General features: G+C 36.5%; 1 protein-coding gene across 31 annotated transcripts in view; it reads right to left on the reverse strand.

Annotated features, from left to right (window-relative positions):
* The window catches only part of Wnk1 (WNK lysine deficient protein kinase 1), a 127,792-nt gene that overhangs the window by 69,062 nt on the left and 43,652 nt on the right, over positions 1–15,078 (reverse strand). For all 31 annotated transcript variants that reach the window (XM_060384085.1, XM_060384083.1, XM_060384082.1 and 28 more), the window contains exons 3-4: positions 13,530–13,750; positions 11,467–11,624 (exon numbers count right to left, since the gene is read on the reverse strand). In XM_060384085.1, coding sequence (XP_060240068.1) covers positions 11,467–11,624; positions 13,530–13,750 — 379 coding nt within the window. The remainder of the gene's footprint in view (positions 1–11,466; positions 11,625–13,529; positions 13,751–15,078) is intronic.

The raw sequence follows: 15,078 nt of genomic DNA on the forward strand, positions 1-15,078 counted from the left end.
TTAATAACTCAAGCTCTAAGTCAATGACTTTTAAAAATCTACTTGCATTATCCTTCACACTAGCTATGATCTGATTGTTTATGTCCACCTAAAAATTTGATGTTAAAATACAATACCCAATAGAACAGTATTTAGAAGTATGTATGACCTTTGACACATAGTTAGGTCACGGGTGTATGAACTGTAACTTAAGAAAAAGAATCTTTCACCAGGTAAGGACAATGTGAAATGGCACTCTCCATGACGAATGGGTCTCCCATAGTTACTAAAGCTAAAGGCACATTTATTTTTAACTTTCCAGCTTCTAGAATTGAAAAAATACACTATATAAAATAAATAACCCTGTTGCTTATAAACCCACTAGTTTATGATATTTCTATTGTAGCTGCTCAAAAGATTAGAACATTGTTCTTGAATCCTCTCCAGGAAGAAAACTGTAAATTCAAGCAGCTTGACAATACTAGAAGAAGAACTAATAACCAGCTAACTAAGAACTAATAACTAGAAGAACTAATAAAAGCTGCTGAATATTATACAGTAGCGCAAGGTACTATACAATAAGGTAAGGAAGTACTGATACATGTTACTGCACAGATGAACATTAAAAACATTATACTAAATAAGTAAAACTAGAATACTGATATTAAATACCCCAAAAGGCAACTCTAAATCGGACTTGTGGGTGGAGAAAAAGGAGATTAGGAATAATGAATATGGGATACTTTTGGGGAATGGTGAAAAAGTCCTGGAAATGGTGATGGATACATTAGGAATTAACAGAAACCACCCAACTATATATATTTTAGCTTCTACATGTATTCATATTTGCTCAATTAAAAAAATATGTTCAAAACTGAAAATACACTGAGAGCTATAATAACAAAGAAATAGTTATAATAGTATGAATAGTATTAATAGAAAAGTCTTGTTTTATTTGAGAAAATGTTATTCTTAACTGAGCTGTAGTTTCAATTGGTAAACAAAGATATTAAAGCTATGGTTCAACTCAAGAAGACCGGAAATTTTCAGAATTAATAATTTAAACAGTAATTTTCTTTCACATTTCATGTATGTAAGCCAGACATTATTTTACACACCTATAATTCCAATACTCAGCAGACAGAGACAGGAGGACTGAACATAAAGGATACCTGGGATGTGCAGTTCAATTCTTTAAAAAAAAGTAAACATCCTCCTGTAAGTATACAGTTCAATACATTCTAATTCCGGACTGGATAGAGGGCTCAGAGGTTAAGATCACACTTCATGAACTGAATTACACGCAACTACATGGTGGCTCTCAACAATCTATGTGGTCTGATGCCCTCTTCTGACATGCAGGTATACATGCAAACAGAATGTTCGCATACATAAAATAAATCTAAAACAAAAATGTTCATTATCTATCTCTTTTTAAAATTATGATTATTTACAGAACGTTTGAGGTTTGTTTGTTTGTTTTTTTTAATTCCAGGGATGTGTTTAGACTAAGTTTTTAACTTTCGTTAAAAGCATGGCAGTAGATAACTAAGGTTTGATGAATCAAAATCTCTGCCGTTACAATAAGAAAAATCATAATTAACATGAATAAAAGTCAATGCAGCTGTATTTCAACCCTGGGTCCTTTTTGTTTTTTTAAGTTTTATTTTTTATATTAATTACAGTTTATTCACTTTGTATCCCAGCTGTAGCCCCCTTCCTCATTCCCTCCAAATCCCACCCTTCCTCCCTCATCTCCTCCCACGGCCCTCCCCAATTTCACCTATAGGTGGGGTCCTCCTCCCTTCCCATCTGACCCTAACCTCTCAAGTCTCATCAGGACTGATTGCATTGTCTTCCTTTGTTGCCTGGTAAGGCTTCACCCCCCCTCAGGGGGAGGTGATCAAAGAACAATCCAATCAGTTCCTGTCAGAGACAGTCCTTGTTTCCCTTACTAGGGAACTCACTTGGATACTGAGTTCCAAAAAGCCCTGGGTCCTTTTTGTAAAAAATATTAGTTGTGAGTCTTCCCTATCAAATGGTATACAACTTGTGTTTAGAACAGAAAGTTCAAATCTTTTTATCTTCCCATGCTAGAAATACTTTTATGCAAATGTTTTAATACCCACTCCCTAAAAACTCGTGTACACAAAGGCCCACTCCTGGCTACATTCCAGGAATCTGATGGCCTAGAGCAATGACTCTCTTTCCTTCCTTTATTTCCTGTATGCCAATTCTGTGCCCTTAATATCTCTGTCTGTTAGATCTTCTCTTGAAGATCTATCTAGACACTTCAACTGGAGTTGTGGCCTTTTTCTTTGCAACCCTAAACTTATTTCTAATACAATGGAAGAACAGCCAGTATTCTTAACTGTTGACCCATCTAGCTAGCTAGCTAATTCTCCAGGGCCCCATTTTCTCTCTTATTTATTTTGTGCGTATGTCATTTTTGTGTGTATGGCCTGTTCTGTTTTATTAGGGTTTCTTAACAAGTTCCTGGGTGTAGGACTGTTTGCAAAAACATAAGCACCCTAATAATGGTTATACTGCTGAAGAAAATGTTTCTATCTTCCCTAGTGACTATTAACAGCCTAGAGATACGATGCTCAGGAAAGGTGGGGCCTCCTAAACTCCTCCCTGACTGCTACCATTATGTGTCCATAAGTTGTCAGGGAGGAACAGGATGTTGGTAAACATAACTGCAGTGCAATCAATAACGCTAATGCAAAGACAGCAACATGCTCCAACGACTGTGTTCCACCAACTTCAACTACTTCCCTGATCTTAAATTATTTCCATTCTTTTTGTGTGATAAGTGCTAAAGTTGTCCCAATTATGCAATATTTCCTTGTTCTTGTCTCTATGACCAATTAGCAACCTCAGCAATTACCAATAGCCATTGTAAAAGCGTGTTTCTCTAAAATGGTCATTTATTAGGTATAAGAACTTAATTTTAAGTTTAGTAAGACAAAACAAAAAGCAAAATCCTCTTGAATCCATCTAATGCAGCTTTTTCCTATGACTCCATACTTCTACCCTTTAGTCACCCCCTCATTAGTTGATTACCGTGATGATCATTTCCCATTTCCCCCTTCTTCCTACATAACCTAAGTTAGGCTGCTTCTCATAATCCTCCTGCTCCAGCATTCTAGTGCTCGTGTATACCACTATATCAGAATTTCAATAGCCAACCTTTCAACCATTTGTTTGTTTGATTGATTTGATTTGATTTGGTTTGGTTTGGTTTTAGTTCCCTATTCTGCTTTTTCTACTTTGTTTTTTTAGCTCTTCAAATCTACTGTTTTATAGATACTAAAACAATTCTGCCAGTAACTGTAGAAGGGAGTCAAAAGTTTTCTTTCACTCTTTAATTCTTTACTCTACACCTCTTACTTTTCCTATCTGCAAACTCAATAGACATGCACAACTGTAGCTCTCTTACAGGAAAGATTTAGGGCCATCTAGGATCGTTGATGATCACTTTCCTAATCTGTTCAACTCAATGAGGAACTAATGGCTCCCTTGTGCTGTAGTTAAGTATTTAACTAGAATAGCTGTGGGTGAGAAGGCAGAGGAAGCAGGATCTCTATAAGTTCAAGGCCAACCTGGCCAGACACATACACAACCACCCAACCAATCAAACAAACAAACAACAAAAACCCACACTAAAATAGTGTTTTATAGTTTATGGTACCTACCTTCTTTGTCATTGCCCTTCCTCCAATAAACTTTTTGAAACAAGGACTACACTTAATAACGTTCATGAATTTGGAAAAAATCTGGAATACACAAGGGGCTCAAATATATGTTGGCAGATGAGATAGTTCAGCTTGTGGCCAAACCTGATGATTCCAAGTTCTATCCCTGGGGCATACACACACAATATAAATAAGTAAATGTAATGAATCAACAACAAAAACTAAAAAGGTTTGTTATGGTTCTAATCTCCAGACTGTATAATGTTACTGTGGTAAGTTTATACCAACTGTCAGCTTGACAGGACCTAGAAATACCTTGGAGACAAATACCTAAGGATGTATATAAAGAATTATATTGATTAGTTTAACGGAGAAGGAAAGCCAACCTTAAATATTACATTAAGTGAGAAAAAGACCAATCTTAAATAGGAGTAGTACTATTTCCCTAGGCTGGGATCCTGGGATGCATAAAAAGAAGAAAGCTAGCTGGGTCCTAGCATTCATCTGTCTGTTTCCTGATGTGAATGTTCAAGCTCCTGCAGCCATAATGTCCTTGCCAGGATAAAAAGTCCTCAAACTGTGAGTCAAAATAAACCCTTCCTTCCTTCCTTAAGTTGCTTTGTCGGAGTAACAAAACAAGTAACCAATATAACATGTCTGGTAGAAAAAAATTTCAAGCAGAACAACATTCATGCTGTGTCATGGTTACTGCTCACTGGTCTTATCCATTTCTACAATTTAATTAAAAAAAAAAAAAGAAAGAGAAAAGAAGGAGCATAAAGATAAGGGGAAAAACGTAAAGTCTGGCAAGAAGAAAAAGTAATATGAACAAGTTTTAGGCTTTGAAAAGAAGAATAAAGATAACCAAATACATATAATTGTTAAAGAAATTAGTAGCATTAAAGTGAAACCTGGAATTTGCATCGGGCAATACAAAGGTCGCCCAATACAAGACTCCCAGGCTTGTGAAAATGCAAATTCACTTGAGAAGAAAAAAAATTCAAAGCGCCACTGAGGAGGATTTGCATGAACATATGGGGCTACCTAAGCCCTACTGCAGCCCAGGTAATTACATCAGAAGCTGATAATTCAAGACACAGTGCAGAAGGATTTGGTGCTTACTCTGCTGGGTTTGTTTTACTTTGGTGGGTGTGTGTGTGTGTGTACAAGTGCCATAAAATGCACACAGAGGTCAGAGGCCAACTTGCCAGACCTGGTTCTCTTTCCACCAAATGGGTCTTGGAGTATTGAACTCATTATCTCAGGCTTGCTGGCACTTTTATCTACTAAGCCATGCATATCCCAGCTCTTCATTTATGATAGTATAGGAGCCTGAGTCTCATTAAAAGTTGAACTCCCACACCTCCAGCCCCACATAGGGTGTGGACCCTTTGTACCCTGGCTGTCCTGGAATTCACAGAGATCCACTTGCCTCTGAGTGCTGAGATTCAAGGTATGTACACCATTGCCTGGCTAAGAGTTGAACTTATAAACAGTGTTGTAACTATTAAAGGAGCTTTTTAAGATGGACTGAATGTATTTTGCATTACAGCATGACCATGAACATGTGGGAACAAGGAGAGGATTTGTGATAGTGTAGCTAGTATATAATAGATTTTCCTACACTATCCTGCTACATTAACTCTTAAAGAAATTTATTTACTTTCCTGGGAGGAATGCCTCTGCCTGCAGAAGGCAAGAAATGCCCTCCCTGCTCTTTAGCAATTCAGTGTAGCACATGCAAAGGCATTATATTCCTCTGGGAATATATGTGAGGGATTATACTGATGAAGTGAACTGAACTGGGAAGGCCTACTCTAAATAAGGGTGACACTACTTCCTGGAATGTGACACTAGACTGCACCTAAGGATGGAAGCTAGTTTAGCAGCAGCATTCATCTAACTCTGCTTCCTGACTGTGGATGTAATGTGAACAACCACTTCAAAAACCCTGTCATGATGGGCTATACTCTTCAGCTGTGAGCCAAAATAAACCTTTACTTCCTTAAGTTGCTTTTGTTGGGTACTTTTATCATAGCAACAAAACAAGTAACTGATACAATGATCTTATTTTGAAATAGGATTATTACAGAGGTTAAGTTCAGCAGAATTAGTTAAGAGAATTCATTTGGGACAAAACAAAGTATATGCCCTTGAAATTTAAAATTGTCTTACTAAGTGTTAATATAATTGCTAAGTTTCGGAGGGCTGCCACAGCAAAGTACCAAAAGTTAAGTAAGACCTTTATTTTCTCAAGGTTCTAGAGGCAGCAGTTCTAACCTACAGTTTCAACATGACCAAACACCTTCTAAAAATACAAGGGGAAATCCCCTTTATCCTCCTAATTTATAATGACTTGGCTTTGGCATTCCTTGGTTTGTAGCCACAGTATACACAGCAATCTCTTTCTCTGTCATCACACAAAATATCAGATACTCCCAAGTATATTCATCTCTTTTATTCTTACAGAGATGACTGTCATTGGGATAAGGTTTCCCTCCTATCCTTCCCTGAAAAGTAGATTTTAAAACCAGCTAACTAAGTAGGGCCGTGGTAGTGCATGCCTTTAATCCCAGTGCTTGGAGGACAGAGGCAAGTGGATATCTTTAAGTTTGAGGCCATCCTGACTTACTTGTGAGTTCCAGGACAGGCAGGGCTACACAGAGAAAAACCCTATCTCACACAAAACAAACAAACAAAACCAGCTAACTTGCATACATTTGTCAAAGTGTGATGCATTATGTAATAAATCATTTAATTCACACATGTAACAATAAAGATCAATAAAATAAGAGTTGGGTTTTGACAAATTCTCATGTGTATATGGTCAACTGTTTTGGCACAGGTGCTCAAAGCACTTAAAGGCATAAAAAAAAAATCACTGTGTTCAATAAACAGTGGGAGAACACTTTCTATAGGCAAAACTGTGAAGTAACTGAGGAACTAGGAACGCAGCCCAGATGACAGTTTGCTTGCTTAGTGGACATGAAGCTTTAGACTCAATCCTCAGCACTACATAAACTGAGCATTATTCTACATAATTCTATCACACCCAGGAGGTAGAGGAAGGAAGACCAAAATCTAAAGGTTATCCTTCATTACATAGTAAGTTCCCAGAGAAATAAAAGTTTATCACTATTACGGTGGAAGCATGGTAGCAGGCCCACTTGGGACAGCAGCTGAGAGCTCACATCCGGGTCAACAGGAAGCAAAAATCACTCTAGGAATAGCTCAGTCTTTTTAAACCTCAAGTGTGCCCCAAATGACACACCTCCTTCAACACCTCCTAATCCTACCAAACAGCTCCACCAAGTGGGGACCATTGTCATTTCAACCACCAAAGTAAACCTATTCAATAAAATTGCTCCTCTCCTAAATCCGGTGAGGAGGAGGATAGACATCCAAGCAGAATCTCATACAGACATTACCAGAAAACAACCTTTCCATATTATGTTATAGTTAAACTGGTAAGAGCTTAAAAGAGGTGCTGAAGAGATGACTCAGCAGTTAAGAGCACTGGCTGTTCTTCTGTTCTTCCAGAAGTTCCAGGGTCAATTACCAGCACCCACATAGTAGCTCAAAATTGTCTCTAACTCCACTCCCAAGAGATTTAACACTTTCAAGGGCCTGTACACATGTGGTACACAGATGCATATATGTGTATATGTTAGATGCAGGCAAAACACCCATACACATAATTAATTTTTAAACACTCTTAAACAAGTTTAGAACAAAGGGTATTTGAAAGCTTCAAGGTTATTCAGAAAGGCAAACCTGTTAGAACAGAGCAGACTGCTCATCAGAAACCATACTGCATCCACCAAAGTTACCTTTTAAAACTGAAGGAAAGGACTGGAGAGATGGCTGGTTCAGTTGGTAAATGCTTTGTAAGCATAAAAACTGAATTTGGAGTCCCAGCATGCATGTAAATAGCTGTGCCTGGTGTGTGTTGAGGGGGGGGATAGGGACAGAGCAGAGACAGGCACATTTGTAGGGTTTACTGGCCAGTTGGTATAGCCAAACTAGTAAATTCAGAGAGAAATTGTCTCAAAAAACAACAAAACAAACACAAAAACCGAACAATGTTTGTTAAGGCTGGAGAGATGCTCTTCTAGATTTGGGTTCAGTTCTCAGCACCCTTATCAGCTCACAACTAACTCCAGCTTCAGGAGATCTGACACCTCTTTCTGGTCATGCAAGACAACTATATGTATGCATACAGCACACATAAATACACACAAGACATATATACACAAAATAAAAATGATATCTTTTAAAAAAAAACTCAGTGAGTTTTGCCCTTGGAATCAGTGGTAAAAGGAAAAAAACCACCTTCCAGAAATTGTCCTCTGACCTCCACATGTGTACATGTGTACCTTTGTACATGTGTACCCACACCAGCACAGGCATAGTGTCAGTTTCCTCTCTACTGCTACGATAAACATTCTGACCAAAAGCAACTTGAGGAAAGGGCTTATTTGGCTTATACTTCCACATCACAACCCATCAAGCAAAGTCAGAGCAGGATCTTAAGGTAGGAAGCTGGAGGCAGGAATTAAAGCAGAGACCATGGAGGAATGCCATTTACTGGCTTGCTTGGATGACTTGCTCATCATGCTTTTTTATACCACCAGGAACACTTGCCTGGGATGGTACCACCCACAGTGTGCTGGCCCTCCCAAATCAATCATTTATCAAGTAGGTGCCTCAAAAGACTTGTCTATAGGTCAGACTGATGGAGGCAAACTCTTAACAGAGATTCCTTCTTCTCAGATATGTCTAGATTTGTGTCAAGTTAATAAAAACTACTCCACATGCTCAAAAGATTTTTTTTAACAAAGGATAAAGAAGTTGATGACAATTAAGCAAGCACTCCAGAAATACTCAGCAGCACTGAAGTTGCAGGAGTTGGAACATATCTTTCAACAATAATCATAAATGTAACTGGTCCTACCTTTCTGAATGTATCAAAATAGGAATAGATTTAAACGCTTCAAAACGTAATTGTTTTCTATCTGTGAAAACTCACCAAACTGGCATACACCCAAAACAAAATAGGAAAAAAAAAAAAGTATTTCCAAGCAAACAATAGGATAGCAAATTCTCAAAGATTCTCTAAGACTTAATAAAACCAGTAGAAAACATCAGAATAACAAGCTTGCAAAGAAAATTCATTGCAATTACTTGATTATATAGCAAGGCAGACATCTGTATATTAGAGTTTATCATGTTCACTAATTTATTGAAAAGCTTTCAGAATGAAGTAGTAACAGTTTGGAATGAGAAATTTTGTACCAAAAAATGTACTCAAAGAATATAATTTGCTGCTACTATTCTCTTAATCTTGAGCAGCTGGAGAGATGGCTCCACTGTTAAGAGTATTTGCTGCTCTTCCAAAGGACCTGGTTTTGATTTCTATCACTCATATGGTTGGTTCATAACTATCTGTAACTACAGTTTCAGGGAATTAGATGCTTCCTACTGACATCCTTAGGCACAAGACATGCACATGGTACAGATACACATATGCAAGCAAAATACTCACACCCCTCCAAAAAAAAAAATTCTAAAAGAATTTTAAAGAAATAGTAAGAATCTATTGAAGACACTTCAAAAATACTCTTACATGTTATACACAATCAATCTATTTTTAAATCTTTTCAAATGCATTTTCCCATTATATGATTTCAATATATTTGTTCTTGCAAACAATCTTAGGAATTCCAGCAATCATTAGTATCACTATCACAAGTAAATTAAGGCTCATAAATCATATAATAGAAACACCTTTATAGCATGTTGATCTGTGTATTCAGCTTGGATAAACAGTAATATTTTGGCATATTTTTTGTCTTTCTGCATTTATTTATTTGTTTGCTTATTAATTTATTTTAAATTCAAGTCACAGTCTCACTCTGTTTGGTCAGGCTGGCCTGGAACTTGCAGATTCACCTGTCTCTGCCGTGAAGACAGCTATTGTTGAAGTCTTACAATACCACATCCAGTTTGTTTAATCAAATAAAAATCAGATTGCTCTGATATATAGTCATGCATTTTGAGCAACAAGAATGACTATATGACTGAGTCACATTAATGAACCTTGATTAGCATCTCAATTTTTATCTGCCATCTATTTTAAGCATGAACCATGGAGCCATACATGCAAATGACTGGCTACTTTGGTTCCTGGTTAGTGGAACTGTTTGAGAAGGATATGGGATGGAGGTGGTATGTCACTGGAAGCAGGCTTTGAAGATTCACTTGCTTTTTGGTGTGCCTCCACCTGTCTCCTGTTTACAAATCAAGATGCAAGCTCTCACCTGTTCCTGATCTCATGCCTTTGCTCTACCACTATGACTCGAACTCTGAAACCATAAGCCCAATGCAACATTTTCTTTTGCCTTGTTCATGGTGTTTTGTCACAATAATAGAAAAGTAACCAAGACACTACATTAAAGTAATCACTTTTTCTACACATGTGAACATAAATAAGCCCCAAGTAAGTTGCAACTTTTTTACTTGGTATATCCTTCAGACCACAATATATTTGTTGGTTATAGTTGATTATTCATAAACAGTCATGACTGTTAAATGAAAGGATACTAAATAAAATAACCAAGGGCTAATAAAGCAATCTAAGTTATTAGTCTCAATAAATTAAGTCAAAAGAATGTGTTCTTTTGTACCTTCATACACATTTAAAATTATAAAAACGAAATCATTATATAATAATTTATTAACACTAAACACTAATTATGAAGACCTGGTGATGCTTACTAATGAATATCACTTCCCAAGAAGCACAGATTTCTGCAGATACTAATTCAAGGCTTTCTATTATCCTTTAAAAAGCCCGTTTTTTTTTTGTTGTTGTTGTTGTTTTTGTTTTTTTTCTTAAAGATTTTAGATAAGCCTTATTTTACTTGGGGCTGGGCAGAGATATTAACCCCCTAAACTACCTTTACCTTCCAGGTCCCATCACATGCCAATTGCTCTACTAATTCCTATCTGTCTTAGTTCCTATCCATAATTTCATAAATGCTTCTGTTTCTCATCTAGGCTGTAAAAGCCATCTGTCAAGTTATACCCCTCAAAATATTACTCATATTTCACAGAACCAAACAGACCCACTACTAGTACTAAAATGAGGTAAGTAATCTGTAAGGGACTGAGGGCATTTTGCTTTTTTTGGCAGAGAAAAAAATAAAATACAGATAAATGATTTAAAAGAATACAGCAATAACTAACTGCAACAGTAAAGTGAACCTGTTATTTTGTCTCCTAACTCACATAGTATCTAATATTCTCTCTGAAAGGAGAAAAGAAAAGTAAAACCATAAACTCTCCCCTCTTTAGGCCCATCATGCCCCAGATACCACTGACTCTTGGATACTTCTGTATCAATTATCTATTATAAGCACGCATAAAACCAACCTATATCTTCTTGCTGCTTTCAAAAGTCTACAATTGAAATCACCTTTAAAGCAATATAGTAAATAGCAACAGTAACTGTGTATCACAATCAAGAACTTAGATGAGTTATTATGAGATATCAGAATGCAGTTTCAAACAAAATGTACCTTGTGATAAAGGTTTACGAGGATGCAAAGAAGGTGGAAAGATAATCTGATAGCCTGTCTTTGCTCTCATTGTATACTGCACATAACTTAGCAAATTCCCTTCCCCACAGCTTAGGCTTTCTGTTGTCCCCTTTTGCATAGGTGGATGTTATACGGCTTGATGTTATTAGATATGACTGAATGTCATCAACAATTAGGCAAGGACTTACACTGGTCACTCGACGGTAGATCTGTGCAGCATTTTGGCACTCTGAGTATGGATATTCAGATGTAGCCATCTCAAGCATGCACATCCCAAAAGCATAAACATCAACGGATTCATCATATTTCTCTTCATACATCTCAGGAGCCATGAACTCTGGGGTACCTTAAATTAAAAAACAATTCAGACTCAATAATGAACAGTAGCTGTATGTGTTACCTACCACAGGGTTTAAGAAGCAAAGAGGATGACCTGTCAGAGAGAAAAAAATGAAAGGCGATGAAAAAAGACAGAGAAAAAGAGGACAGAAATAATCTTCTTAGCCTGTTACCTCAAATATCCTAAATAAGATCTTCCACTATAAGGCCTTTAGAATACTGATCTTAGTGTTCCTGTTATTAACAGAAGTTTAGCTAAGTGATACATTAGTATTATTCAAAATGAAAACAAACAGAAGAAAAGGGTAATAAAAGAAAAAAAAACTAGCAGGGAACAAAATGGATAATGTAAAATAGTAATGAAAAAAAGACCAAATGCTTGCCTACCCTCTAATGTATGGCGGTTGTTAAACAAGTATTTACAATTGCTCTCTTGTTATTAATACTTCACTTTTTAAGGAGGCATTGCAGAAAAAACCAAAACAAATCCTCTGTATTCAGTATGTTTTTTGAAAAAATAAAGTATAATTATCTGTAAAGGTGACTTGCCAGAACCTTTTCGTCATATGCTTACCATTCAACCTACAGTACACAAATAAGCCTGGTGCAAATACAGAACATATGGTGAGGATCATCCTACAGGAGAAACAAATATACACATACAAATATAGACTGGTTTGTAAGCACAGTCTGTATATGTATGGCCCCACAAGATTAGATTTTACACTGATTTCAGAACCTTTAACTTCAATTCCAAGAACGAGTAGGCACATTATAATTTAATAAACAAAGAAAAAAGTTGGACCAGTGATTTTAAGATGCTTAAAAAAAAGACAATTAAAAGCTTCTTATTAAGAAAATAAAATGGCAATTTAGCTTCAAATGTATGCTTTAATATAGTGTAAAAATGTACAATCAGCATTAGAAATTCCAACTACACAATATTCCAATGAGAACACTGTTTTTGTTTCATTCTTTAAATAAAGAAATACAAATGACTGGTGTGCCATACTGTTTTTATTCATACTGAAGATTCTGGCCCACCTAACTATGAATGGGCTTTTAGTGTCCTATCTTATGGGAGACCAGAATGGAATGTGAACTGCAAATTTAAATTTCAGAGAGCTAACCCTTATTAAAACAGCCATATTTTTCCCCCAGAAAGGTCACTCATATTGGACTACATATTGATTCCCAATAGAGTCAATTTTGCTCTACTGACAGCAATGTCTGGAGACATTTTTGGTTGTAAAAATTAAGAATAAATAGACAGAATATGGCATCAGTGTTTTGTTGTAGAACCCAGGATTGCTATGAAGTGATTCTAGGGTACACAAGAAAATCCTACACGACACCAGTCTAGACCCAGATATTCAGAGTACTAAGTCTGGGAAACCTAATTTAGATATACCATTCATTCCAAAGGGGGGGGTAAAGAACAGTTGATGAGACCAGCTTTTCCCAGTACACTCCTATACATTTCTATTTTCAAATCAAATTCTAAGCCGGGGATTCTTGAAGATTTAGCCAATGCACACTTCTGAAGCTAAACTACATATAAATTCTATTTATCTTATGAAAAAAGCAACACACTGCTTCTACTGTACAAATCTGAATATAATAATAAGTATTAGCAGAATGACTCGGTAAGACTGTAACAAGACATTGTATCAATAAATTCACCTTATTTCTCTCCATGTAACTTTATAAAACATCAATAATCTTCATAAAGACTTTAGAAGCTTAAATATTAAAAATCTCTCATTTCACATTTAAGTAGATTTCATTACTAAGTTCAAGATATGATTTCTGAAGGTTTATTTCATGTCAGAAAGATATGATAGGGTCATGTTTCTATAGAAAAGCTATGTCAAAAGGCCAAACTGGCTCCAAAATCACACTGGAAACATACCTATCACACTCTTGGCAAAAGAAGCCCGCTTTAGAGTTGCCAGACCAAGGTCTCCGATCTTGACTGAGCCCGTAGGGCCAGTGATAAAGATATTGTCACATTTAAGATCCCTGTGAATAATTGGTGGAGTTCGTGTGTGGAGAAACTGAAGCCCTTTAAGGATTTGCCGACACCAGCTTCTTAAAACTTTGATTTTCATCACTTTAAATCTTTTTAAGTACCTGGAAAAGGAAAAGTAAACCAAACAGGTTATCAATGATACAAGCTTTCTGCTTTGAAGAATTCCATTAAATTCTAACATACCAAAGATAGGAATATCAAATTTGGAATACTGAGACTCAGTGACTTTGAGGGTTAGTAATACTTTTAGTAAGGTTAAAGGGACTGAGATAAATTTAAATGAAATTCTATTAAAAGACAAGAAAAATGAACTTTTCTTGGAAAAAATACTTTCTTTTTATGAGTGAATATATGTCTGCTGGGTGGGAAGTGCATATACCTGTGCATGAAGGCAAATCAGAAGAGAATGCTGAAGCCTCTGGAACTGGAGTTACAGGTGTTTCCCAGTTGCCTGACTTGTTACCTGGGTGCTAGGATCTGTTTTCATGACTGATCTTAACCGTTTCTCTGGCTAGTAGTTTGTTTTGAAAGGATCTACCTACGTAGCCCAAGACAATCTTAAGCTTGCAATTCTTCTGTCTTGGTAACCTGTTTTTATTTTTGTTTTTTTGAGAAAGAGTCACATGTAACCCTACAAACTTTCTATATAACCAAGGATGAACTTGAACTCTTGTTCCTCCCACTTCTACTTCCCAAGGTTAGAACTACAAGAACATACCACAATGCCCAGTTTTTGTGCTGCTAGGGATAGAACGCAGGCCTTTTGTGCACACTAGGCAAACACTTTACCAACCGAGTACACCCCCAACTTGCTGAGAAACTATTTAATTAGCAGTTGGTAAAAAATTCTTATAATAACAAAAAATGCATTCTTTAGTTTGTGGGCTGGAGAGATGGCTCAGAGGTTAAGAGCACTGGCTGCTCTTTCAGAGGTCCTGAGTTCAATTCCCAGCAATCACATGGTGGCTCACAGCCATCTATAGTAAGTCTGGTATGCAGACAGAATGTTGTCTAAATAATAAATAAATCTTTAAAAAATGAAATGGAAATTTAAAAAAATTAGTTTGCTATGGATCTAACTAAAAGACAGAATTCTGCTTCTAGTAAATAATGATGTAGCTTCTACTGGTCACAAATACAGTCCTAAACTGATACACACACACACACACACACACACACACACACACACACACATGCATGCAAAATGGACTGGCAAGATGGCTTACTAGGTAAAGAAAGGGCAGAAGCAGCTCCTGCAAGTTGTAATCTGACTATTACTCACGCACCACAACATGTATTGCCCACACACACACACACGCAAATAAATGTAATTTGAGATTATTTAATTTTTTAAAAAAGTGATGAAAGGAGCTAGAGAAAAAAAAAATCAGTCAAAGTAGAGGTGATTTCACATGAGAATATGAAAGGA

This window comes from Meriones unguiculatus, chromosome 5, assembly GCF_030254825.1.
Source record: "Meriones unguiculatus strain TT.TT164.6M chromosome 5, Bangor_MerUng_6.1, whole genome shotgun sequence".
NCBI classification, from domain to species: domain Eukaryota; kingdom Metazoa; phylum Chordata; class Mammalia; order Rodentia; family Muridae; genus Meriones; species Meriones unguiculatus.